The 27,485-nt window shown below is 35.6% G+C and overlaps 2 protein-coding genes across 2 annotated transcripts in view; both read left to right on the forward strand.

Moving 5' to 3' along the window:
- Positions 1–15,343, forward strand: part of LOC120354045 — a 35,207-nt gene extending 19,864 nt beyond the window's left edge. The window contains exon 2 of the mRNA XM_039440012.1: positions 13,935–15,343. Coding sequence (XP_039295946.1) covers positions 13,937–15,226 — 1,290 coding nt within the window. The 5' untranslated portion in view covers positions 13,935–13,936 and the 3' untranslated portion in view covers positions 15,227–15,343. The remainder of the gene's footprint in view (positions 1–13,934) is intronic.
- Positions 1–27,485, forward strand: part of LOC111050703 — a 159,674-nt gene that overhangs the window by 50,285 nt on the left and 81,904 nt on the right.

The raw sequence follows: 27,485 nt of genomic DNA on the forward strand, positions 1-27,485 counted from the left end.
CCCCTATCAGCCAATATTTTTTCACTTCTTCATTCAACTTACTCTTCTTATTTGTACTTCTTCACATTCTTCTTTTTCTCTCTCTTCTTTGGTTGCGACTTTTCTAGTCTTTCCTTCTATCATTTTCGTTTTGTTCTACTTCAACGTAATCTTTATTCTTCTTTGTCCTTTTTTCGTTCTAATGCCTCACTTAACTTCTTCACCTACTTCCCCTCCTACTCCTCCTTCCTCTCCTTCTCTTCCTTATTCTCCTCCTCCTCCTCCTCCTCCTCCTCCTCCTCCTCCTCCTCCTCCTCCTCCTTCTCCTCCTCATCCTCCTCCTTTTCCCATCCCACATTTCGCTACTATTCAGATGGTCTTTCTCTTTTCTTACTTTTCTCATTGCATATTACCATTCTCCTGCATTATTTTCTCGTCTCTCGATCAGAATCTCTCTTTTACTTGTATATATTTTTTTATTTTACATCCTTCTTCATTCTTCTCTTGTTTGATAAACAAATTATAGTAAGTCCAATGAATGTGGTGGGTTCAATATAGTAACTGAACTGTTTTATCTCCTTCTCTCACTTTATCAAACTTTATTCACTTTTCTACCACCTCTCCTACTTCTTCCCAAGATATCCAGTTCACAGTTTGCGAGAAGTATCGACAATCGAACATGGAGTTTTCCCTTTCTAACCTCAATCTCTTCCTTGCCCATCTTTCTCCGCCAGTAGTCAGTTTCTTTGTAGTAACAGTTCGTGGAAAGCTAGTATCGACAGTCGAACATAGTTTCGTTCTTCTGCTACCTTTACTTCTTCCAGCAGTTCAATCGCGATTGTGAAACTTTACAGGTCACTGATTGACAAAGCTATAGTTAGACTCACTTCACACTGTCAGTATCCCTCTTCTATAACATTCATGCTTCCCGTTCAACCAATGCTGAAAGCTCCAAGTGGATCTTGAGCTCTAATTACACTGACAGCATTCCTCATGCGTAACATTGATGCTGCCTAATCAACCAACACTGAAAGTTCCAAGTGAATCTTAGTAGAACTTGGCAGAAACCAATCGCAGTCAGTGAAGTTGAAAAGTTGTATCTCCTTGCTTTGTTTTTGTCATCTTCCTGCTTTGTCTCTGTTGCCTGACTCGTAGAATCAACCACTCTTCACAGAGGAACGGAAATTTCAGAGAAAATACTAATTTCCGGTATTCGAGAGACACTGAATGGATTTCAATTGTACTGGGTTTGGGAGGTTTGTTTCAATATTCCTTACAGCGTTTTGGTTTTGGAATTTTGGTTTCAATTTATTCTAGTTTCTATTATTTGACGTTTCACGTTCTATTGTGCGTACAGATTTATGTACCAGGAGCACGCACATTCCACTTTCCATGTTTTATTGGCCGATGCTAATAATTGGCTATTCTTATCATATTTGTACTTGTTCAGAAACAGTAAGATACAGATATAACAGCTGATGGAAACTGAAATGCTCGTGTTTGTGGCGCATTAGTCTCACGCTACTTATTGTTGATATTATCAGCTATTTCTCCTACACCATTTAAACGATTTATTTATTAATTGAATCCCTTCTTTGTCTCTTACTCTATTACTTATATTGCTAGGCTATTAGACTAGTCTTGTCTTCATTTCTAATTTTCTCAAATGAACTAATCCAGTCCAATAATTTGAGCTGACGTTCATTAGTATCATTAGTCCAGAATTATTCAGATACCAAATCCTGAATACTTGAATAGAATTCGATATTGAATACCAAATACAGTAGTTCAGTTCTTATCAATTCTGAATGTACAGTTGAAGGTTTTTCTTGAAATGAAAGGAGTATGAATGTGTAACAGTAGTTTAATATTATCGATGAACTTTTGAATTAAAAACAGGAGCACAATCATGACAGCTGATTTGAAATCAAATTGTAAAAGTCATCTTTCAAAGAATTTTCAACAATTAGCCCAACCAAACCAAGCTTTAAATCCCCATGTTAATGGTAGTGCGTCTGTTCTCACTATACTCTCCAATTTCGCAATACTCACCAATGACATCAATACTACTGCGTTCTTCAAATACGGGAGGTTCTTGTCCGAGTCGGTACATCAGTTCAATAGTGAGATTCACTTCAAAACGTCAGCTTGGTGACAGATGGGAAGCGTTGTGCTATTCATATGGAATGCTGACATTTTACTTTCCTTGCCCTATTACCATAGGTAAGGAAAGTATTGCTTTCCCAAAAAATTAAGGTACCCTAATTTCAAGTTTTCTATACGTTTCAAGGTCCCCTGAGTCCAAAAACATGATTTTTGGGTGTTGGTCTGTGTGTGTGTGTGTGTGTGTGTGTGTGTTTGTGTGTGTGTGTGTGTGTGTGTGTGGTGTGTGTGTGTGTGTGTGTGTGTGTATATGTGTGTATGTCTGTGAACACGATAACTCCATTCCTAATCAACCGATTGACTTAAAATTTTAAACTTAAGGTCCTTATACCATGAAGATCCGACAATAAGAAATTCAATAAAATTGAATTCAAAATGGCGGAAAAAATGGCGGATAATTACTAAAAAACCATGTTTTTCACGGTTTTCTCGAAAACGGCTCCAACGATTTTCTTTAAATGCATACCATGGATAGCTATTTATAAGCCCTATCAACTGACATGGGTCTCATTCCTGGGAAAATTGCAGGAGCTCCGTAATATTCTTGAAAAAATGGCGGATAATTACTAAAAAACCATGTTTTTCACAATTTTCTCAAAAATGACTTGACCGATTTTCTTCAAATTCATACCCTGTATAGTCATTTATCAGCGCCATGAACTGGCATGAGTCTCCTTTCTGGGAAACTAATGGGGGGTCCACCCTATCCTTGAGAAATGGACTTTGTAACCTCGTTCTCGTGCATGAGGTAGGTAGGTAGAGCAGTTCATAAAAAGAACACATAGTCGAGATATTTCATCTGTAGAACAGCTGTTTTGATGACTTTTAAAAAAATCATCGAATTTCACAATAATTTACACAAAGGAAAAAGTACTCTGAAAACAATTATATATACACATATATAGAAGTCTGTTCGTAGTTTCAAATATGTTGCCGCCAATCGTCATTATGTTATTCCCCTAAATCATTCTCGTTTGAGAATGGGGCTTACAGTTCAATGAGCAAGGAAAGTTGTGTGAGTGTACCACACCAGATTTTTTAAGTAGAACCCACTTCATTTAAAACTGACAGAATTTGTTGAATGGCAACCGTTGGTGTTATTCACAGGAAATGCTGACATTTTAGCGTGAAACTCACTCCAGAATTCGAATCTGCCTTTCCGCAGCAAAGCAGCGAGAAAATTTGACGAAATATTCTAATAAAATTTCACCGCTCACAAGTGTACGAACATCATATATGGCCGGCCGACTTTGCGACAAAACACTCTAAAAGCACTCCAGCTAACAGTTAATTCATCGGCAATGCAATATCACTCCGCTACTGATAATTCATTCTACTGTATACACTGTACGCTAGACCTTACACGCCTTTGTTAGAGTCACTTCAAACTGTCACTGATTCTTACGAACGTAACATCATTGCTTTCAATTTAACCGATGCTGACACTTTGAAGTCGTGTATCTGACTAAATACTACCTCATACAGCCACAGAACTACTTATAAAAAACATCAATGTCTCCTATTCAACCAATGCTGACAGCTTGAAGTGAATCTGACTATATAGGCTTCAAACTGCTTCAGCATTCCTTGTAATTGACATTGGTGCTTACATTCTATTCAACTAATTCTGACAGTTTTAAGTGAAACTAGAACTGTATCATTTTATAAGCGAAACTTTAACCACGTGGGCGCAGATGGTATTGACTTTGAGTCATTGTGTGATTGTACACGCGAGAGCAGAGGGACGAGAAAGTTTTCAGAGCAAAGAGAAACAAGGGATGAGCAGAGAGAGGGAAAGAGAGAGAGAGAGAGTGTGAGTCGGAGGGAAAGAGAGATATACATAGAGTAATAGAGAGAGACAGAGAGTGACGTGGCAGGCAGGAACTACAGGATGTGCTTTGTGTTCAAAGATTCAATGAAATTATTGTCATCATCAAGAGACCAGAGTATTGGGCTTTTGGTAGAATCACCTCGCTTATTCACTCGCTTCTACTTGATTCAAATAGACAATATAAAAACTTTTAGTACCCTTTTATTAAAAACTTTAAAATATTTTAAGGACTAGCTTCGATCATAGGTTGACCTATCCCCATTAGGTCAACCTATGGTCGAAACTAGTCGTTAAAATATTTTAAAGTTTTCAATAAAAGGGAACTAAAAGTTTCTATATTGGCTTACGGTAAATATAGATCCGAGAATGATTTATCTGATTGTAGTTCAAAAGTTGTCGGTTGAGAATGTCTATAAAAATTATTCACAATTTGGGGAACGGGAAATATGTTTTATGAAATAATTTATCAAATTGTGGTTTGAAAAGTTGTCGGTTGAGAATGCCTATAAAAATTGGTCACAATATGGGGAACGAGAAATATTTATGAAACGATTGATCAGATTTTGGCATTGAAAAGTTGATTTGTGGTTGAGAATGTCTATTAAAATTACTCACTATATATATATATATATATATATATATATATTGTGATGAAACTTTTGAATGAATCTCATGAAAGGAGAGAACTAGCTAGGAAAATTGTAATTACCCTTATAGAATGAAAGATCTGCTAAAGGAATTATTAGCGACAGAGCGATAAAGCTTCCTTATCAACAGCTGTGTATCAGATAAGAGTACCGTTCTGTACTACGCATTTTTTCCAGAGAATTATTTAATAAAATTATAATTATTGTTTACTATTGATCAGATGTTTTGTAGAAGTTCAGACACAGCTGACTGACTCAATATACTATAAAATGTCATGCCAGGTTTTCATGCAAGCTGTAATATTATTTCTAAAATTAAGAACTATTGATAAAGGACCAAGAATTTCGAATAAAAAATAAAATGTATGTATTATTGTTGAAATTATTCATTATTCACGAAATTATATTATAATGTCAAGTATTATTGTAACTAACTAGGTCATAGCATGAATATTGTATTATTGATAAGAGCAGCAAAAATTTAATTATAACAGTTTCAAACATAATAAGAATTGTATAGAAATATTAAATTATTAATTATTGTTTCAACTGGACCACATGGTGAATAAATCTCTTTGGCAAGTCTAAGCCAATCATATGTCATAGAAATAGCACCAAAAGGGTGATCGTTTGAAAACATCATATGCTAATCTGTTATCAGACAACAAACCTGCCTTATCATATATGCTAGTGCATGTACACTGTATAGAGGAACTCTATCTAGAGAATTAACCAGTTTAAAGAATTATACAAATTAAGTTATTATTGTAATTGAAGGAATTATATTTTACTGCTTGCCACTGACTTCATGCCTACGTCATAATCGTTCTACCAATGGCAAATTTTCATGCAAATTAATTACACAGAGATTCTCAGAGAAAAGGTTCTAGCCCAAAGCCTAGAAGAAGACGTTTCACTTCCCTTTTGAGATCCTCACCAGTAAGACTTTGTTAAAAGTTACCAGACCTATTTGTGAAATTTTGTTTGATTTTATATGTGAGCCAATATTTTAGGCTATTTTATTTGTTATTTGTAGATTTGTTTCATCAATCGATAATTCAAGAATCTCAAGTTTAATTACTCCCTGATTTAATTGGTGAAGGAGATATTAAATTAAAATTCCACACGTGCTGAAACCGAAGCCTGGACCGGCCACCGATCAAACAAATTTGATCCAAAGGAACCACGACCGCCAAGGAATTTCACGTGAGTTTTAAAATTAAAAGGGGCCCCAATCTACGCTTCAAAATAAAATACAGTGCAGAAAATATAGATTTTTTCTTCGTTAAATTAATGGCCACGCCGACAAGCGCTTATTAATTATTAAGATCCTAGAATTTATCTGGTATAGAATTTATAAGAACTTGTAGTTGATTAACTATCCTCCGCTGCCAGAACCACGACCCCGAGCATTTTTTAAATCTTTTATAATTTATTTTTACTATTTTTCAACAAACTGTTAAATTTATCAATCATAAAATTCTGTCGAATCATGCATGGTGTCATGCAAGTACAAGTAAATTTCTAATCATTTTTGTTAATGTTAAACTATTTTCCATCTGTAAATCAAGCTCTGAATCTGCACTGTCAAATCATATATTTTATTATATTATATTTCAATTTTGTTGATTCGTCTTCTGAGTTCGATTATTTTTTAAGCCTGTCAAGTATTGTGTCTGACACGTTCTATATTATCAAGAACCGATCGAATACGATCATTGAAATAATTGATTTAAGCTGGATATTGGAACAGATCTAAGTGGATGTAGTGTGTGGGGTCAGATCGAGATTACCTATTCTCTGTCCTTACCTGCTCATATATCAGCTTTTATCTGTTACCAACCTCGACTTAGGAGCGAATTCGTCAACTGTACAGCAGATGCAGCTGGAGATCATATACTTTCCTACAATAGAGCATAAAACCCGACAAGACTCTGTTCTCGAAATATATTCCGAACGATATCTGGTCCCAGTACCCTATCTTAATCCTTCGGAACTAATTAGAGATGCAGTCCCGTAAATTATATACATCAGGATTTTTGCTCGACCTGTATGATTTTGTATGCTATTCCATCACAGGTAATAGTTTTAAGACATCCGTATTCAGTGTTTAGCAACTGCTACACTGCTTATAAAAATTTTATCATTATACAATCTGTCGTGAGAAGAATCAAGGGTGAGCGAGTGTTTATGCCTCCCGCGATTCAGACGATTGTATCGAATCTTGTAGTGAATCAATCAGTCTGGTATTCACTTAGCGTCCACGCACGCAGTTTCAAAATTCATAACCTCAACACTGGTGACCCAGTACAAGATTCATTATACGTGTATCGACCTATCCTTGGAGGCGAGAGTGGCTCCCCCAGGAAAAGCTTTACATGATTTGGCTTGCAACGTGAGGCGTGTAAAATACCGCTTTACAATATATATATATATATATATATATATATATATATATATTGTAAAGCGGTATTTATATATATATATATGGGAAAGGAAAATATTAATGAAACGATTTATCAGATTGCGGCTGAAAAACTGTCGTTGAGAATGTCTATGAAAATTAGTCATTGCACTCATTAGTTGGGGAACCAATTCATGAAATGATTTATCAGATTGGATTGTGGTTGAAAAGTTGTCACGAGAACAGCTATAAAATTTTAAGTGGAAAGGAACACGGAAGAAATAGTTCCAAGGATGATCTATCAGATTTTGGTGGAAAAGTGTAATTTGTCGATTGACATTATCCATGATTATTGAAGTTATTATAGTGCGCAAAGTTTGTCTAGCGATGTTCGCGTTCAATTAACGTTCTCTTAACAATAAACTATATCCGAGGAGTCGAAGAGATCATTCCAATATCAGTCGTGAACGAATCTGTAGATGTTACATTTATGCTTTCATAATCCAAGTATGATCTGTGAATTTTTTATCGTTAGTGATAGTAAAGGTGATGTCCACGAACTTCTGTAAAAGTAATAACGCATCCTATCAATGTACCTAGAATTCCCAGTATACTAGTATAGGTACTTTGCATACTATCATTCAAATTAAATAATCGACCAACATCTAGTCGACGAAGCATTTTGGATACACTTATATACCCTCGAATAATCTGGTTATAAATGATATGGATTTCTATTCGTTGATGATAATATAGATTCAGCCCACAGATTTATGCGTGGGTAATAACGTGAGCAGTTCCAATCTAGGAGCTTTAATATTATAATAACGATGATGTCCACAACTCTTCGCGTGGGTGATGACGATAAAATACGAACTGGAGATCCGACGGGGATCATCCGCAATAATTGGCTGTAAGTCTCGAGAATCTACGAGATCAATCTCTGCGGACAATAATTCGATGACAAATCTTTCTTTCCTCTCCACTTGCTGACTGAGCAAACGATGATTGTAATCCGAATTATAGAAAGGGAATAGCACGAAGGAAGATAGAAGGATGGGGTGGAGAGGATAATTGAGGATAAGAGAATAATTGAAGTGGAAGGGAAAGAGGAGAGAGAGAACCGAAATATTATCACGGAAAAGGAAAAGAGATAGAGCAACTGAGACAGAGAGAGAACAAGAATTTGTGAGAGAGACACGAGAATTGGCTGGGATCTGGTGGCGCAGATTAAGCTTGGGTCGGGTTGAGCTTTATTTTTATTGTCTATTTACATTGTATCAATCTACATAAATTTAATTCATTTTTACTTTTCATGCAACAACAGATACAAAAATATTTCATCTTATATTGTTTTATGATAATTATTATACTTTGTAAAATCTTTGTTTTTAGGGTTGTTTTGTGTGAATGGCAACTTGATTAGATCCTCATTTCTTCATTTCTGATAGGTTCATTTATAGAATTTATCTAGTGGAATTTGAAATATTGTTTCCAATTGTATTAATAAATCAAGTTCAAAATTCTCTTTTATTATATTTAATTGTATTTTGATTAAGAGTTTTATTTACTTATATTAATCTTATGTAATCTATTTTTTCTGTATTCTTATGTAAATTTCTCTTCTTTTGTAAAGGGTTGTGTGGCAGAGAGGACCAGGAGTCCTAACTCCGCCCTAATAAAGGCATATAATCAATCAATCAATCTTTCTCTCTCTCTCTCTGGTTGTCGTGTGTTTTTTAAATTCTCTCTTACTCAACTCCCATTGTCATGATGATGGAATAGCACTCTCTCATTGGTAACATGTGATTGGTTGACGTTCCTATTACTCAACTCTTATTGGTTGTCATCGTAACTACGATAACACTGCTCTCTGATTGGTTAGCGTGTGCATCTCTCTCACTCATTCTCTCTCTCATTCGATGTTGCCATGACGTACAATTCTTGAGAAAAATGAAGCCTGTGATTGGTTGAAAATTCTAGTACTCAACTCCTATTACAAATAAAATTATTTTAGTACTTTGTACAAAAATCTGTCTTATTCAACTTTCATTGTGTCTTAACGAAGAATTTCTTTTGAAATGTAAACTGTTGTCTAAATCATGTTATGCTTCTATACATAAATTTTTATACTATTCAAATGGATTAATTTGAGGTTTAAATCCATCAAGGATGCTTGCGAGAGATTTTGAAAATGACTTTTTGTTTCCCATATTGTATTGTGCCTTTTTCCTTACTACTGTTGGTTCGCTGTAGTCGACATCAATTCTAATCCGAGCAATTCTAATCTCGTTTTGCTATATTCATTCCCATTAACAAACCCGAGGGGGAGAGAGAAATATAGTAAGAAAAAGAGAAGGATTGATTGATGATTGCCTTTATCAAGAGAAAGACAGAGTTCAAGAGGAAAATACTTAGAGAGATAATAGAAAAAAGATAGCCCTGTTGTCAGGGTAAATTGTCAATATTTGCAATAGCAGAAGTCTTCGGAGTGATTTACAGCATTTAATTTGGATTTTCGTTCAATAATAATTATAAATTCATTAGAATTTGAATAATTGTAATATCTCAGAAATTTCTATCTGTAAAATATATCTTTTCTAATTTCCGGTATCTTTTCTCTGTGGAGTGATCAATAAAAAAGTGAGACTTTGAGTGATAAATAAGAAATAGTGAAATTGAGAATTTCAGGCAGAAATATATCCAATATTTGATATTCAATTCGAAAGAGCAGACAAAGAGCGAAAGTGATTGAGTACTTTATTTATGTAGATTACAATATATACTGGCTTATACACTCATATAAAATAGCTTACAATACAGCAAAATTATAGATGAATTTACATAATATAGACGAAGAAAATAATTATTGAACTGTTTACGATACGAAAAAAGCAATTTGTAATAACTAAAGATAATATTGTTATGCATCTACATAAATTGGCGGAGCTTTGGACATATCAATGTCCATTCTTCGGAAAGAATATTCAAAATATCCTTCCCACTAACTCTCTACCAAAATGTTAATTTTATCAATTCAACTAAGGATTTATTTATAAATGGAAATATTGTAAAAGTTTTCATTAATATGAATATTCAAGAGAAAGAAAAACAGAAAATTGATGAAGTAAAATAATTATATAGGTAGATAAGATCAAATCATTGATTAATAAAATGGAGTAGGCTGAAAGTAGATCAGGGTAACCAACTTTTAGTAATATACAGCAGTATGCAGTGGATAATTAAAATAACATGAGTTTATGTAATATAATTATGTTATACAATTCATTCTATAACAGGTTTATAGGTTTGTATTGGTGAGGGATGGTTGTCATGTGATCGTTTTAGGGCTGGACAGTTTCAATCATTTGTTCCAAAAGATCCTTTTTTAAAGTCAGGATGAAGCTCCCTCGGTTCTCGATGGACCTGATAGAAACAGGAGGTGCATTCCATGCACTTCCAGTGAGAGAGAGAGAGAGAGAGAGAGAGAGAGAGAGAGAGAGAGAGAGAGAGAGAGAGAGAGAACGTAGAAATAAGACTGTGAACCAACCAATCATGTGTTGTGGGAAGTTTGATGGAACAGGAGAAGAGACCGAACACGCAGTAATGAACTGATTACAAAATGGATCGATAGTTCCAGTGGTCTCGTATTGTCAGTAATCCTCGACATTTTCCTGGAATTGTTCTCCAGTTTAATAGGCTTGTTCCACTGCAAACCTCTCACTTTATTTGTCCAATCATAGTTTAATGTCCTCTGCTGAAATTAATCCAACAAAAGCTCTCATTTTGGTCTGTAAATACAATGTGGGAAACCAACTCATGTTATCAAAACAGCTCATCTAAATTATTATAATATATATGCTTACTATGCTATCTAGAATATGAAATTATGTATAATATTGAGAGGGAAATCGTCCCTAAATTATCAAGAATAAACTATACACATGCTCCTGAACATATTTAGTACAGTGTATCTCTAAAATATTACGAGAGAGAAATTATTATAATCAATGCACCGTGGTTTAGTGGCTCATATAATAATATCAAGTGTTTACCGATCAGGGAAAATGCTCCCATGTTGATTCTCAATTCAGTCGAATTGGGTCCCTCGCTGAACAACCAATACACTTCTGATAGCGATTTGCAAAATGTCCTGGTTGCTCCCACTTTAATTACATGTATTAAACAGTCTGTTTACATTATATTCGGTGTTGAATACATTAGCTGTAACGGGACTACAAATAATTGAAATAGAAACTGTTGTTTTAGAATTCTGATAGTGGAATTAAATTGAGTTGAGCATACCCAGTAATTTTCGATATGCTTACTTTGCTAGAGGTTATTATCTCTAGGGACTGAATGGATTATTATTTCAATGAGACTGAATATTGCTTCATATTCCATTTGATATGATAGTTCATTGCATGTAATAGCAATTCTAAGTGAGAAATCAGTTTTGTTGAATAAAAAAGACTAAGAAATTGTCAAAAACCACAGATTTATTGATACTTAGAAACTTAGATACTATTTCTAAGTATCAATAAATCTGTGGTTTTTGACTATTTCTTAGTCTTTTTCATTCAATATGAATAATTACCACAATATCAACTTCTCAACTACACAAAAATCAGTTTTGTAGTAAGTGAACCTTCTTCCAAAGCTTGTCTTGTGAGAGAATGGAAGAATATGTGTGTAACTATGTAAGGTAATCAGTCTTGAAATGGGAAAAGTAGAGGAAAGTGAAATAAATATTTGGAGAATATTTGGAAATTGGAAAATTGGTGGAAAGAAAAGAAGAAAGAGTTTTTAGAAATGGAAATACTTGACAACAGAATACAGGGCTCTGTGCTAGCATAGAGAAAAGAGAGCATAATATAGCATAAAATTTCGCATATCCCATGGTATAGGTCGTTTTTGTTCCAAATTTCAAGCCGATTTTTTGCTAACCCAAACCGATTACTGTGGACTACTGTCAATTATTTCTGTTTTGTTGGGGTGAGAGTGTAAGAACGGCACAGTATGAGAGACTGCCAGCATCACATAGCTTCACGGAAAAGAACCACTAGGGCTATCGGCTTGTGTTAACAGTGAAATTTGAAGCATGAACGCCCTATACAACGGGATATCTTCTCATGCTATATTTTATCTATGGTGCAACTAAGTTATATTGCTGATAGTATTTGTTATCTACATGTAGAAAGTTCCCAAAATCTACATGATGTGAAAAATGATTAGAAGATATTCAAAATATACGTGAGATTGAAATACGAATTCCCGTGCTAGATTATGGGAACCAAGGAGAGATGATAAATTGTGATATCAATGATAAAAACTTGAGAAATATATGTGCAAAATAATTTTAGTGATAGTAGCTTATAGAATGAAACAAAATTAAAATATCATGCTTGAAATTTGGAATTAATGAGTGAAAAATTTCTTTGAGATGTAAATGAGAAAAAGGGCACTTGGTATTTTTTCAATAATGAAAGTAGAAAATCAATGTTCGTGAAGAAGGAACCGTGAATTCAGGGGAACAATCTCAGTCGACGACAGAGAATTTTGGAGAAGTGGATGGAGTAGAAGAGGTTCTACCCTATCAAAAGAAATGAGAAGAGCCTGATAGAATGAGACAAAAACTTGTTACACAAAATGTGGGCATTCTGTTCCACTTTTCCTCCACTTGCAATTTCGGTTCAATTCCGTAATCCCTTCATAGTTGGTCGAACTTATATAATTCCTCGGAGAGACAAATTTGGAAACAAGAGGAGAGGAGATTCGAAGAGAGAGAAAGATAGAGGAAAATAAAGAGAGAGTGAGGGTGCGAAGGGAAGGGAACGGGAGAAAGAGAGATATTGAGAAATAAAGAGAGAGTGTGTGGAAGTGAGAGAGAATGGAAGGAAGAGTGAGAGGAAGTGAGAGAGAGAGAAACTGAGAGAGGTTTTCGGAATTGCATTCGAGATTGGGTTTCGGTGAACTGTATTAATTTTATGTAATCCCCAGTGGGGACGAATCTCAAGGCTGGATAAACTCTGTAACTCATCCATTATTATTTTCCATTATCCATTATTTATCCATTCTCCATTATTCTACCCAGCAATTCATGAAGGGTCTGGTCCTTCATCTTTAGTGGAGAGATTTCAAGAAGCTCTTGAAAACCATATTTCTAATTAGAAAATGTTTGATTGATGAGCATTCCCATTTAGCTTAGATGAAGTGGAATGATGATAAGACTCTAATGTTTTTAGATGATGGTTATAATGAGCTCAGTTGATTCATAATGAACGTATACTGGAGTTGTCATCAATGGAAGGCTCATCAATATCAATCAATAGAGCTGAGTCCCGCAAGGGACTCCCCACCAACAAAAGCCATACGAATTTACTTTTTAACAGAGCTGAAATGTATCGAAAGTGATACATAGAGTAATAGTTAATTCATTACAATTTAAATACACGCATTTGAACAATAGTATTAGAAATGAAATTAATCAACAGAGTGAGAACTTCAAACCTTCTAAGATGTGAAATCTGTTGTAATCAATTATGTCAATTTAATTAGATAAAAGCTAGCAATTGCTATTCCTAAGTAATTTTCAAGCAAATGCAAAGATTCGAATTATTGTATAATCTCATTTGTATAGTTCGAACAGACTAGTTGCTAGTCACTACATTCTAGTTTTTATCCAATCGACCTTTTGCTTTGAAAAACAAAAGGGAAAGGCCTAGTTGGGATCTTTAAATTTTTTTATAAACCAGAACTGAAGTGAATTTAGTTTCCTGCAAGTTTACAAATATAAATGTAAATCCACAATATATATTCAATGTACATTGTAATACTTATTGGATTGGAGAAGAGGTATCTCTTATAAGCTTTTTCTTATGTTATCAACTCTCTCATTTTTATTATCCAGTAATGAAATTGGAACCAAGTCCTCGAAACAGAACGATATCTATCAATCTCGAAAGCTGTCATCCCACCAGTAGTCATTACATCTTCAAAAATAAATCAAGTTCAAAGCGTATTAAGAACAATTTTCGCATAGGAACTTTTCTTGAGAATAATTTCGATGATCAGACATGTCTAGTACCTGAATCGTGCCTACTTATACTGGAATACTTTGAGAACTATAGTAGTGAAATTTATTGGTTGAAGAACACTATTCAGTCCGTGAGGTTGCAATCGAAGGAACAAAAAGTGACACAAATTTCGGAGACACCAGTAGTGCAATATATGATTGAATTTGTAGTACAGCTAAATGTGCAACATTTCAGGCAACCACATTTGCAAGTTCTGGGTCTGGGAGAGGTGCAACGTGTGAGGGAACTGAATGTGCAGCTTGTAAAATTTTTAAGGGATTTAAGGGTGCAACCTATCAGGAAACTAGAGTTACAACAGGCCAAACAGTCAAATGTGGAACTTGCAGGGGAAAATTTGCAGGAGTATTCAGAGAAACAGACTGTTGAACTCCTGAGGCAATCTTTGGAGAATATTTCAAGGGATGTAGGAGTAGAGCTTGTTGAACAGCTGATTTATCATTTATTGCAACAAGAGCAAGGACAAAACGTGCAAGTTTCAAGTCAACCTGGAGTGCATCTTTTGAATCAATCAAATAAACAGTGTGTTGGTCTACAAGAGGTGCAACTTGTCAATCAGCCACAGTTAAAACTTTCAAGGCAGTTGAAGGTACTATTCCACAATGAACTACCAGCAGAATCAGTGAATCAATCGGAAGTACAACTCGTCAATCAACCACAGGTGCAACCTCTAAACCAATTGGATGTGAATTTCCTGAAAAAACTACAGGTACAATTTGTGAAGCAACTAGGAGTGCAACGTCTTTATCAATCACAGTTGGGAATCCTGGAAAACTTTCAAGTGATACATTTGTTGCTACTAAAGGAAACATCCCTTAAGCAGCTAGTAGATCAAATTTTGAAGCAGCTTCTGGTGCATCACTTGCAACTGGTAGACCACATTTTGAAACAACTTCTGGTTCATCATTGGCAACTTGTGAAACAAATTTTGAAACAGCTTTTGGCTCATCATTTTCAACTTGTGGAACAGGTTTTGAAGCGACAGTTGCAATTAGTGGTGCAACAAGTGCTGGAAGTGTTGTTGCAACTGCATTCTCTTCGATCAGAACCAGTTAAAGTTTCCGATGGTGTCTGCAGTTGTTCTGATGTCATGGGTTTCTGGTCCTGACCAGCGGTTGATTGTCAACTCTGTCAACTGCCGTCAACTGCCATCAACTGCAATCAACTGCCGTCAGCTGTCCACTAGGAAGAGACACTCGTTTGTGATTGGCGCATCTGTGATCAGTGAACGGCCGCCACATGACTGGACTATTCAGCTCACTCAAGACCCTGGTGCACGGTGAGTTTCACCTTTACATTACTCGCATGACTGTTTTGGATGCAAACTAATGAATTCATCAATGGTATCAATTTCAAATCAAATCTTATCGAATTTCATTTTCAATACTTACAGAAAACACACACATAGATATGTGCGGCAACAACAAAGAAAACAAAAAATATGAAGCATAATGATATAATTTATTCCAATGATGAATCTCTGATTCGTTTCTACCCTGCTAGGTAATTTTCATCACAAATCAGTGCTAAGTCAAGTTTTGGCTCTGAGTGCAAGATCATCAAACAATGAATATTATTTGAGATTGTGTAATTTTACATACATTTTTTTAATGAGTAAATTATTGGATGTTCTGTAGTGTTAATGATAATTATCTGAAGCTTATATAAATTATTCATGAGATGCTAGTGTATTCCCATATTATAATACAACTACCAACTATTCCTTTCTATTGGATAAGAGTTATTCATCCAAATTAAAAAGATAGTCAGAATCCGTGTAAGAGCCTGTTCACATGACAGCGATTTACGTTCGGTTGTCGCGCGGTTGACAAACCGAGCGATTGCCAGGTATAGGGAAACACATGGTGCCGTACACATGCATCGCTCGGTTTTAGTAGTCGCTGGCGAATCGCGGTGGTTGTAGTCTCAGACTATAACCGCTCGGTTGCCGGGCGGCTCGATATACTAGAGCAGGCATGAGAGCATACACATGTCTCCAGTCAACCGAGCGGTTTCGATCAGAGCAGTAATATATGTTTAAGAGTAATATAGTGATTAAGTACATAGATTAAGATATTAAGATTGAATACATAGATGTTGTACCTAGTAATTATTTATCATAACCGAGCGCAAACCGCTCATGAATCGCTGTCATGTGTACGAGGCTGGCAAACCGAGCGATTTTCCAATCGAGCGACAACCGAGCGTAAATCGTTGTCATGTGAACAAGCTCTAATAGTCATGAATGCCAACAGATGACTCGAGTTCATTGCAACTTCCACCATTTCTAAATAGTTTTCATCATATTTGAAGCCTACTTTTCAACGTCGTACTATGTTTACTATAGTCCGAGAGATAATTATTATTCTTGACACGGCTCTCATTCGAAGACGAAGAGCCCCGATACTTGTTCCTTCACCAATCACTGCCACTACCAAACAGCATTCTCCCTACTCTTGTGTCAGCATCCAATTGTGCACAGCATGCTTACTCCTCTCCACTCACCTCTCTGTCCATGCTACAAACTGTGCAAGGAGAAACTGGTTTCCCTTCTTCATGTTAATAGTAATAACTCTCGGACTATAGCTCCTGATACAATGAGCTATATAGAATAAGTCCAGCTCAATCAATCTTATGTAGTTCAGATATGGATAGCCAAGATTTGAAAATGAATTCAAAGTCATCGAGCTGTCAAAGCAATGGATTCTACCGGGATTAGATGTATTCTCTAGAATCCATGTTCATTCTAGATCAATCGTAGGTTACTAGATTCATTGTAGTTTGTAGATTGATAGATTCATGGACTAGATTCACACTAAACCTCTTTCCCCACTACACCCAGAGCTTGGCATTTCGAATTCCGCTAGCATTGCACTTCAAGCCTCGAGTGACTTCGCAGTCAAGCACTTTGCAATGTGTTCCGTGCCACTTCAAACACACAAAATAATCATTCTGCAATGCAAGTGACTGCCGTCACTATCACTAGTAACTTCCATCATCACTAGTGACGTCACCTATCACGATTTTCCCTGCAGAAAGTTTACTGACACACTCTCTCTATCGATTCTGCCCTCTCATTGGCACAACTCTAGACTATATTACAGTAGCTATATAACCATAGTTTATACTGTTACTATAGCCTATATCATAGAATGAAACAAACTTTATTCTATAAGTACAATTTTTCTATGCCTAAATTCACTGTCAGCATTGATTGATTAGGAAACATTCATAGGAAATGCTAGAGTAAATTTCAACTCAGTAGTAGAACTCAAGTTGAAAGGTTATATGCTAATGCAGTCGGCTAGTTCGAACTCTAGTTGAAATGTTATTAGTTTGAAGTTGTGGAAGTTGGCTAGTTGCAACTCTAGTTTGGGGAAGTTAACTAAAGGCAATTCTAGTTGGACTCTAACTAGTTGTGTAGTTATTGAGAGTTTCATTTGCAACTTGTAGCAAAGTTTTGGAGAAATGCTTGTCAGGTGTGCGTTAACTTGAGCAATTTGAATGTCATAATTGAAGACTGATATTATGACAGTGAGGTTTTGAAAATTTTTAGAAGTTTGTCAGCAATTTACTTGTGTTGATTGATATATCACGGAAGTTTCCTACAGGAAATGGGATTTTATTTTGTCAAAAATCGGTTATAGAATAATTTTGATATTAAAGAATGGGTTTGATTGAAGATATCTCAACAACCTCAACCTTTGTAATTACTTCACTTTTGGATCCCTGATTACTTATCTAGTTGGAAGGGCCGTACTGTCATTTTATGACAATAATACACGAGTTTTCTTTTTCACATTTCTAATAAACATAACTTCCACCATCCTTGATTGCTTGGTAGTGGTTTCATTTAGTTAGGTTCTCTTGATAATTGATGATTATTCTTGAATTAAGAAAGTTTTCTTGTAGCCAGAGTAGCAGTTTTGAGTACTCCTTCAAAAAATCATACCATCTATCCAATCTCTGAGAACTATATTATATTTCAAGTGCGTTCTGATATCTATAATAATAATTGACTTATAGGTTCCATTGAAATGGAATCTCTAGAGAATCTCTGGAAATAGAGAGAATCATGATGTCGAAGGTCATATAATGAATGACCTTCTCATGAGATATTGAAGATAATGAGCTTCTTATCCATCTCCATAATTATTGTTCTTCTTTGTAGAAATACGTTGTATTAAGATATTTGTTTTTCCTGTCACAGTGTTTGATGAGATGTGATGATATCTATTCATCATGATAACATGAAGCTCAACTATAACATCACTCAACTATCACATATTGTATCTAGAGAAAAACACAGACATGTCATAACATCTACAGTATCATCTCCATGCTTGGTTGTGTTTTTTTGAAAAGTTATTTGTGATAGTTGACTACTACATCTCTGTGTTTTCATTAGATTTTTCCCTTTCATAAAACATTTGGCTCCATTTCATCATCAATTGCTTCACAAAGTCTTCGTTGACCTGAAAAAAGCCGAAGTGGAAGAAGCCAAGTGGTGTGAGTAAATAATGTGCCTAATCGACTGTTCGCATTAGTCGAGCAAATGGAATTGAAGCAGACAATGAGTGTGTTCTCGCTCAGTATGTGACCGATTCCATTAGTACTCCTCCTCCTCCTCCCCCTTAACCATCACCTCCTCCTTGACCTCCTACACCTACTCATCTACTCTTGTTTCAAGTCCTTCTCCTCCTCTTCTAACTCCTACTATTCCTTCTAGTCTTCCTAATCTTTTCCCATTTTCTTCCACACTCCTCTCCTCAAAATCCTTCTCATCCTCTCCTCTCCCAATCACCTCATCCTCCATCCTCCTCCTACTTTTTCTCCATCCCCTCCTCCTCCTACTCCACCACCCACTCCTCGTACTCCTTTTATTTCTCCACCTCTCTCTTCTTCTATTCTTATTCTTCTGTTTTTCTTGTAAATCGGTATTATGTTTCTTTTTCTTCTTCCATCGGTACTCGTCAACCTGATGCCCTCTTCACTACTTTTCCCTCATCAATTCCTTATTTTCTTCACCTCATTCCATCTATCAATCCCATCATCCTATTTTTCTACAATATTGTTATAGTCGATATTTGTTTTGAAATGATTGTTTTAATGTCATTCCCCTCCTCTTTCAACTCCTTTTTGTAGTCTTCCTCATCCCCTTTTTCCTAGACTACTCCTCCTTCAAGTTCACGTACTCCTCCTTTTCCTTCACTAGCGCTACTTCCATATACTTCCAGAACCTTCTCTTTCTATTACTACTTCCATACCTATTCTTGAAGTATTCTCATTCTGTAAATTATTTCCTGAACAGCTAAACTACAACTTAGACAAGGAAGCATATGCGAGCTAGAACTGTGTAGTACGAAAAAAAATTAATTCCAATCCAATCCAAACCATTTGCTTCTCTTTCTATTATTCTCAATATTAATCTCTCTTTTATCCTCTCTTACTGTCTCTCTCGCACCCTTCTTCACACGTCCACCCGCCAACATCAATAGAGCAAAAGCTTGATGGTGGGGGGCTCACTTCGATTAGTGCTAATGCTTGCCACTGTTTGGACAGTTAGTGACACTCCCTCCCATCCAAGTGACGTCACAGCTGGAGGCTAACTACCTCAAAACATTGATAATTACATTTCAAGGATATAATGTTGATAGTTTTGGTTTGATTGCTATTCTACTGAATTTTGCTACGAGGCTTTCAAATGAGTACATACACTTCAGTGAGAACATTATTGATGAACATTAAAAACATTTCCTTCAGGATCAGTTAGGCTGGTCACTATCGGTAGAACATGCATTCACATATACAGTTGACTTACATTGTTGTGTCAAAAAACCTTGTGTTGAAATAAAAGACCAATAACAATAAATAAATCACTGGAAAATTACAAATTGTAATGATAGAAAAATAATTCCACCTCAAATAGAGCAGCGTAGAGAACAACAAATATCGGAGATACGAGAACCTGACCTCAAAAACTTTTACTCAAAGCGTTTCGCTGTGATGACACAACAATGTGAGTCGACTGTTTATGTGTTGCATGCTTTACCGCTATAGTAGTATAGTCAAATCGTGACACTCAGCCCAGTCGATTCTATAGTGAGGTCCACGTTATAATAACAGTATTTGATCAACTTTAGTTTTGCTATCCTTGTCTATCATTCGACAAAGCGGGTGGTACTATCCTTTTCTAGGTCCACAACGATGCCAATTATGTTTTTGACAGTGTAGAAATATAATTAATTAATACAGAGAATCGACATCGCTATTCTTCTATCATTATCCACTGCCATTATAACGTGGACCTCACTATAGTCTCCGGGACCTCACGACTGTGAGTCGAGCGTCGACTCGACATGTTGGTCGAGCCTCGGCTTGAGTTACATAGTACAGTGCATTTTTAATGAAAATGAGGTTATGTTTCATGAAAGTGATGCTTTTTTCATTTCAGATAAGACAATAATACGAATTAGATAAAACAATATATTCATAATAATTATTATAAAATTTGTTACATGCAATTTAGTGACGAATTAGATGTTATATTTTTAATAAAGTATGGTTAGATAATAGAGTAGCATGGAACTGAAGTAGTGACAATGAGCGAAAAAGTCGTAAGGTCGTGAGACTGGAGTATACTTGACTGGAGTCGTACGATTCGAGTCGAGGTAGTGTGAGTTGATCCTTAGTATGTTCCCGTTTTCTCTTTGCTCAACACGTCAGCAGCTTCTGTATTTCGGAATGAACTTGTGAATTCCTATGAACCAGTCCAAAAAACTAAAAAGTAATTAATGAGATATTTTTCAACAAACTCCTCGTTTTATCTCCTTTTCACCCGTTGTATCGAGCTTCTGTAACCATAATGCTCACATTATATGACACCACAATGTGTGAACATGACCGCTCTCCGTGTGTAGGCTACTTTCTGTTTAATTTTCAATTTGCAAGCTGCAGTTCAGCTCATGTTAATCACGAAATGAAAATTCAGATTCATCTAAATCCTATTTTTATGTAGAGAGTTTTACGTGACAAAGCACTGGAATATAAAGTACATGGCCTGAACCAATCTGAACATTCTACTGAGCCAGTCTCCCACATCTGTTCCACTGGAGTTCGGTACTCAAACATGTCATACTCATTTTAAACAATCAATAATTCCATATAAATCAACACATTATACATAAAAGAAATCAAAAAACAAAGATCACAATCAAAAATAAATTTCCGATAAAATAGAAAAACAGGCTTCATGGTGGGGTGTGCTGAAGATAAAGAAAAGAGGAAAAATACCTAGCCAACTATGGTTTTCCATAGGGAATGAAGGGCGAAGAGGAGAAGAAAAAGGAAGTATTGGAGAAGAAAGTAGGAGATGAAGAGAGAAAAATGTGCAAAAATTGTGAGTCAACTTTCAGCAAATGTATCTAAAAGAATTGGCCTTGCAAAAACAGTAGTTTGAGCAAAAATCCCGAGATTTAACTCTCAATCTCAATGTTCCAATTCTTATCTCATCATCAACTTTTTATCCGAGTATAGATTTCTCATCAACATAAAGATCAGCCACTCTTATCTTCCCTACTTACGTATTCACTCGAATACTTGCTTGAATTTTTCGAGAAAATCTTCCATCTCTAAAAATTCCAGAAGCGTGGTTGCCTTTAAAGGAATGTGCTCAATAAAAGAGAATTTGCATTGCAATTATTATCTTTGTCTTTGGACTTACAGTTAGATCCACTTTGAAATATCAGCTTTATTTGAATGGGAATAAAAGGGAATTGCCATTGCGCTCTCACTGTCTTTCGACTTGATAGTGGCGAGTGGCTACAATTAGATCCACTTTGTACTGTCAGCATTTGTTGAATGGGAAGCATTGATGTGATTCATGAGGAATGCTGACAGTTTTAAGTGAACAATAACAAACACCTCAGAACAAGCAAAACTGTACTATCTGTATTTCTTGTTTCGCTCTCACCTGTGTTCTGTCATATTACCTCTCTACCATACTCATTCTTGTCTATCCTTCTTATAAATTTTGGTCTAATTCTATTCTAATTCCAAGTTATAATTTAACTGTACATTAGTTGAAGTTTTGCATTGCAATCAGCAATGTTCACTCCAACTCCAAGCGAGCGGGGCGAGCCTGATGACTTGATATAAAATCGGCACTGGTCAAGTGAAGCTAGCCTTTCCACTTCTTATTTTGAATACAACAAATTATTCCTCGTTCTTGCTCGATTTTTGCTCTCACTTTCCTTGGAATGTTTCTTTCTGATCCTCTCTTTGTTTTTCTCAGAAAAACTTATTTCTTCTCGGCCTTATTCGTTTTCCTGTAAGTCTACTGCTTTCAATAATATGAATTATTGATTCATCCTCTCTATCATCCTTATTATCGCTGTAATTTTGTATGACTTTCTCAATAGGACCATTTCCTATTCTTGATAATTATTGTTGAATCTCTCTTTGTTTATTTCTGATAAACCTTAATCAGATTTTACATACTGCCTTCTAGTTTTTATGCAGTTTTTGATTCTCTTCAGTTCTCCATTTCTTCTATATCTATTCTCTATTATTTTTTATCAGTATTTGTCAGTTTCTCTTATTTTGCCCAATTCTCTTCAGTTCTCCATTCTCTAACCGATTCCTCTCTATTGATAGATCCTTCTGCTTCTCTTTTCGCTCTCCCCTTATTACTCATTCTTCTTCACCTTCTCTTCCATCTCCTTCAGACACTCCATACTTTCCCTCATTCTTCTCCTTCCTTCTTCTTTTGCCTTATCATCTCCTCTCTTTACTTCATCTACTCCAGTTTCTTCCACTCTCCCTCTCCTTCTTCACCGTCTATCTTCTCCTACTACTCCTGCCTTTCCTCCTCCTCCTCCTTCTTCTCCCCACACTCCTCCTTATCATCCTCTACCCCTCTTTCTTCTAATTCTCATACTTCTCTTCCTTCTCCTCCTCCCACACCACACACCTCATCCCCATCCCACCTTTTCCTCTTTCTCTCTCGCCCCCTACTTCCTTCTCACTTCTTCTCCATCCTTGTTCCACTTCCCTTTTGATCCTCGTTGCTTTTGAACACGTTCCTCTGTCCGAAATTATGTGCATACATTACTACACAAAGCCAAGTACTACCCAAATGGTGTGGTAGTCTGTGGTGAGATTCATTTCAAACTGTCACCATTGTTTAAATGTGAAGCATTGATGTTATCCGTAAAGAATACTGACAGATTAAAGTGAATCAAACTGTCACTAGATTCACCGCTATTTGTCAGCAGTCTTTGCATGTGGAGCATTGATGTTATCTATGACAAATACTGTCAATTTGGAGTGAACCACACTGTCACTAGATTCACTTATATCTGTCAGCATTGGTTAAATGGGAAGCATTAATGTTATAAATAGCGAGTGCTGTCAGTTTGGAGTGGATCTGGTCTCGTTGCAAGCACAGATAAGGGTATTATCCGTGTAGAAGCCTCAGATAACCATCTTCATGCAAATAATATGCCACTTTGCTTGACTGTCTGCTATCCTCTCAATGGCGGAATGGTAAGAGAAGTCAACAACACGGAAGGAAGTGACGGAAAAGGATAATGGTGGAGTGTGAGGATAATAGGATAAAGTTAAAGGATAACTTGAGAAGTAGCCTGATAGGATAATGATGGAGGATAAGCTGAAGAATGGATCGAATGTAAGAGAGAAAGAAATGCTAGTTGGACAAAATAATTGTAAAGATGAGATAGAAAAGAAGACAAAATCATGCCATAGAACTCATGAAAGAATGATTTGGCATGATTTTGTCTTATATCTATCTCTTCTTTACAATTTTGTAGCATTTCTAGATTTTCTTCTTTCTCTCTTACATTCGATCCGTTCTTTAGCTTATCCTCCACCTTTTTCGGCTTTCTCGATTTATTTCTCTCTTACATTCAATACGTTCAAAAGATAAAAGGATGAAGTTGGAGGATAAGATGAGGAACGGATAGTATGTAAGAGAGAAAAGAAATGCTAGATAAACGAAGTCGTGAAGGACAGACAGAACAGGAGAGGAAATGATGCGAAAGCGTATTAATGCTATCAAAAAATAGTAGGATAGAGTGAGAGTACAGCGTCAGAGTACGAGAGGGAAGAGAAATTGCTTGTAAATATAATGTAAGAAATAATGATGGATGGATGTAAAGTCGAATAAAGAGAATAAACAGATTAAAATCAAGGTTAGTGAAGATTATCTACATGTGATAATATTGATGAGGATAAGGATTATATTGATAAGGATAATGTGAATAATAAATTCTTCATTATTCTTCATTGATTCATACAATAAGTTCATCATCAAAATGATAGGGAGAGAAAAATAATGTAGTAGATATGTTTTACCAATCCTGGCGCACCTGTACCAGAATTTTCATGGGGTCAAAGTCGAGTCAAGGTCAGGGTCAAGGTCAAGGTCAGGGTCAGGGTCAAGGTACAACCCTGCAACCCTGTGCTATTCCTCTCTCAAATGTAGATAAGGTTACACATATGAGAGGATGGTTTTGAAAAAATGCAATACAGAAAAGATGGAATCGGAGAAATGGGAGCGAGAAGAGTACATCATTAATGTGATCCTAATGAAGGGAGTTCAAGGGAGAAAATTAATAGAGTATAAAGAAAGTGAAAGTAAACTTTCTGAAATAAAGTAAAACTTTATTTCAGAAAGTGAAACGTGAGATCAAGAAATTTAAATGATTGGAAATTCATTGCTGAATATAGGAAATATGTACTTCTTTATAATATTATTAATGTGAAAGATGAAAACAAGAAATTTAAATGAATGGAAATTCATTGCTTAATATAGGAAATTTGTACTTTTTATGATATTCTTCATGTTTTCCGTTGAATTTTCCTGTAGTTGTTGTGAAATCAGGTTCGTACACATTGTTTGTAATCTATAAAATACCTGCACATCGATGAAACAGTCCAAATATATGATGAGCATGTTGTGAGATTATACTTGACACGTGGGAACAAGCTTTGTTTCCACAGACAGATCGATGAGCGAAGTGATTATGGGGCGAGTGTTAACCTCCATAATTGGCAATGAATTAGCAATGGATAACTGGGGGGTTTGACAGGGGATCAATGTGCAGAATTTGAAATACAATCTGTACATACAGAATCAGCCAATGATACAGGGTCCATGTCCACCTATGTAACCTAAGATCAGACTACCCGGATTGAAACAGTTTCCATTGATTAATTCAATTCTTGTTATATTATAATTATAATACTTATAATAATATATGCATTATTTTTTATTATTTTTGGTTTTCAATCTCAATAAATTCTTAATTTTGGCCTGTATATTTCTGGACTCGGAATTTGATTGAAAGTGAAGCAACATAACCAACCTTTTAGACATTGGCTTACTACTATCAAAATTCGGAATGGAAGAGTCTTGGGCTAGGCCTGTTGGTCTTTTTCTAATCATGTATTTGATTTGTGCATTGGTTAATGTCAATGAATAAATTAATATCATCTTTCAGATTTATTATATTTATTTCATGATCATTTATATAATCTCTATATTTATCGATCCTTGAATACGATATGAAATAGTTATTCATTTTTCACCTTTACTATTTTCACTTATCATAGTAATAACATGAATGTACATGGGTGTTCATAGATGAGAAATAATTTCATGAATTATTATTATTATTATTAGCTTTACTAAAATAATCCATCATTTGTGTAGTTTTTCTGACTTTGTGCATGAATACGTTCTCTTTTGGTTTTTAACTCTTATTAAAATTTACAACACTTTTCCACAATAATTATTTTCAGTCAATTTTTAATATTCCAAATATATCTCATTATCTGTATTTTTATAAATTCATGTAATCATAGATTAGCGTGAAAAGTGGATGATCCCAGAATCTCGCCCAAACTCTCAACACCCTTCCACAAATTTTGATCAATTACCAACTGAAATCGAAGTGGCACTTCCACTAATAACCATCAGATTTGAATCAGGAACCATCAAACACACCCTTATTAGGCAGTTATTCTCGACAAGTTTGGCCCGAAGAAGCACCAAATCAATAACTGTTTTGCAATCACGCGAACCCCGAACTGTCTGGGATCACACCATGGAAAACAGCAGATTCACGTTTTTGTGAGTTTGGAAGTTTTTTGAGCCAACTGGTCAGAAAATTGGGCTTCAACGTTCTCACTTGATTTTGTGTCTTGCTCGTTCATTAACTATCAAAATTAAATCTCTATCAACTCTTTTCATACTCTTATTTTCATCCACCATAGTAAGTTACTCGATATAGAAGAACAAAAACGTTCTACTCTCTATTTTTGATATTTTCATACGTATCCACTTGATTATCGTATTTTCATTATTGGATTCAACCTTTTTATGAATATTTGTTTAGTATAAGAATTATTCAACATACACTAGTTAGAATATTACATACTGTATTTCCAAGCGTATTCACATGATTGTTGATTCTCGTATTGGCTTAATTGGCTCTGAATTATATTTTTTTTTTATTAGAATTATGAACTTTTTCGAACTCCATTTTCAGATTTTCTATGTCTCATTCCAAGGAACCTAGAATACATTATATTCAGGTACATTGTCCCATTCTACAGTTCCTAAAACTGAAAGATTCCATAAACCTCAATCAGAACTCATTGAAATATATTATTCTCTAAACAGTACACATAAATTTCACAAGGAATGTTTTCAACAGTAAATCGTTTCCTGGTGGTTCGGAACCTACCTGAAGTTGTAGGTCCTTTCATCACTCATCATCTGTCTCATTACCAATGCACTAGCCTAGAACTCATGTGGGTATCAACCTCACCAAAAAATATAATAGCTTTCTTACTCTCTATATATTGCTATATCTTCATATTTTCTCTTTTTCCATCCAAGTACTATGCCTTACCCAACTATAGCCTTACTTTCTCTTTCTCCGAAGCTAAATCTTCATACTCTCTCGCACTCTATCCTAGCTCTGTCCTTTGCTGAAACTTAACCCAACTTCTCTATTCTGGCAATATCATTCCATTTCAGTCTCCTCTCCTCTTTCTCCCATCCTTTTTCATATTTCTTGCTCAATAAGATTCAGGGTTGAGGTTGGTCTCCTACTCCCCTCTCTTTCCTACTCCACATCCTCCTCTACATCCTTCACCTCCTCCTCCTTCCCCCTTCTCCATCTCCTCTACATCCTTCTCCTCCTCCTCTTTCCTCATCCTCCTTTCTCTCCCTCCGCCACCTCCTACTTCACCTCCTCCTCCTTCTTCTCACTTTCACTTCCTCTTTCCCCATTTTTCCTTCTTCAGCATATATTATGCGGCGAAAAAGTGAAATGTCT

Source organism: Nilaparvata lugens, chromosome 13 (assembly GCF_014356525.2).
Source record: "Nilaparvata lugens isolate BPH chromosome 13, ASM1435652v1, whole genome shotgun sequence".
In the NCBI taxonomy this organism is placed as follows: domain Eukaryota; kingdom Metazoa; phylum Arthropoda; class Insecta; order Hemiptera; family Delphacidae; genus Nilaparvata; species Nilaparvata lugens.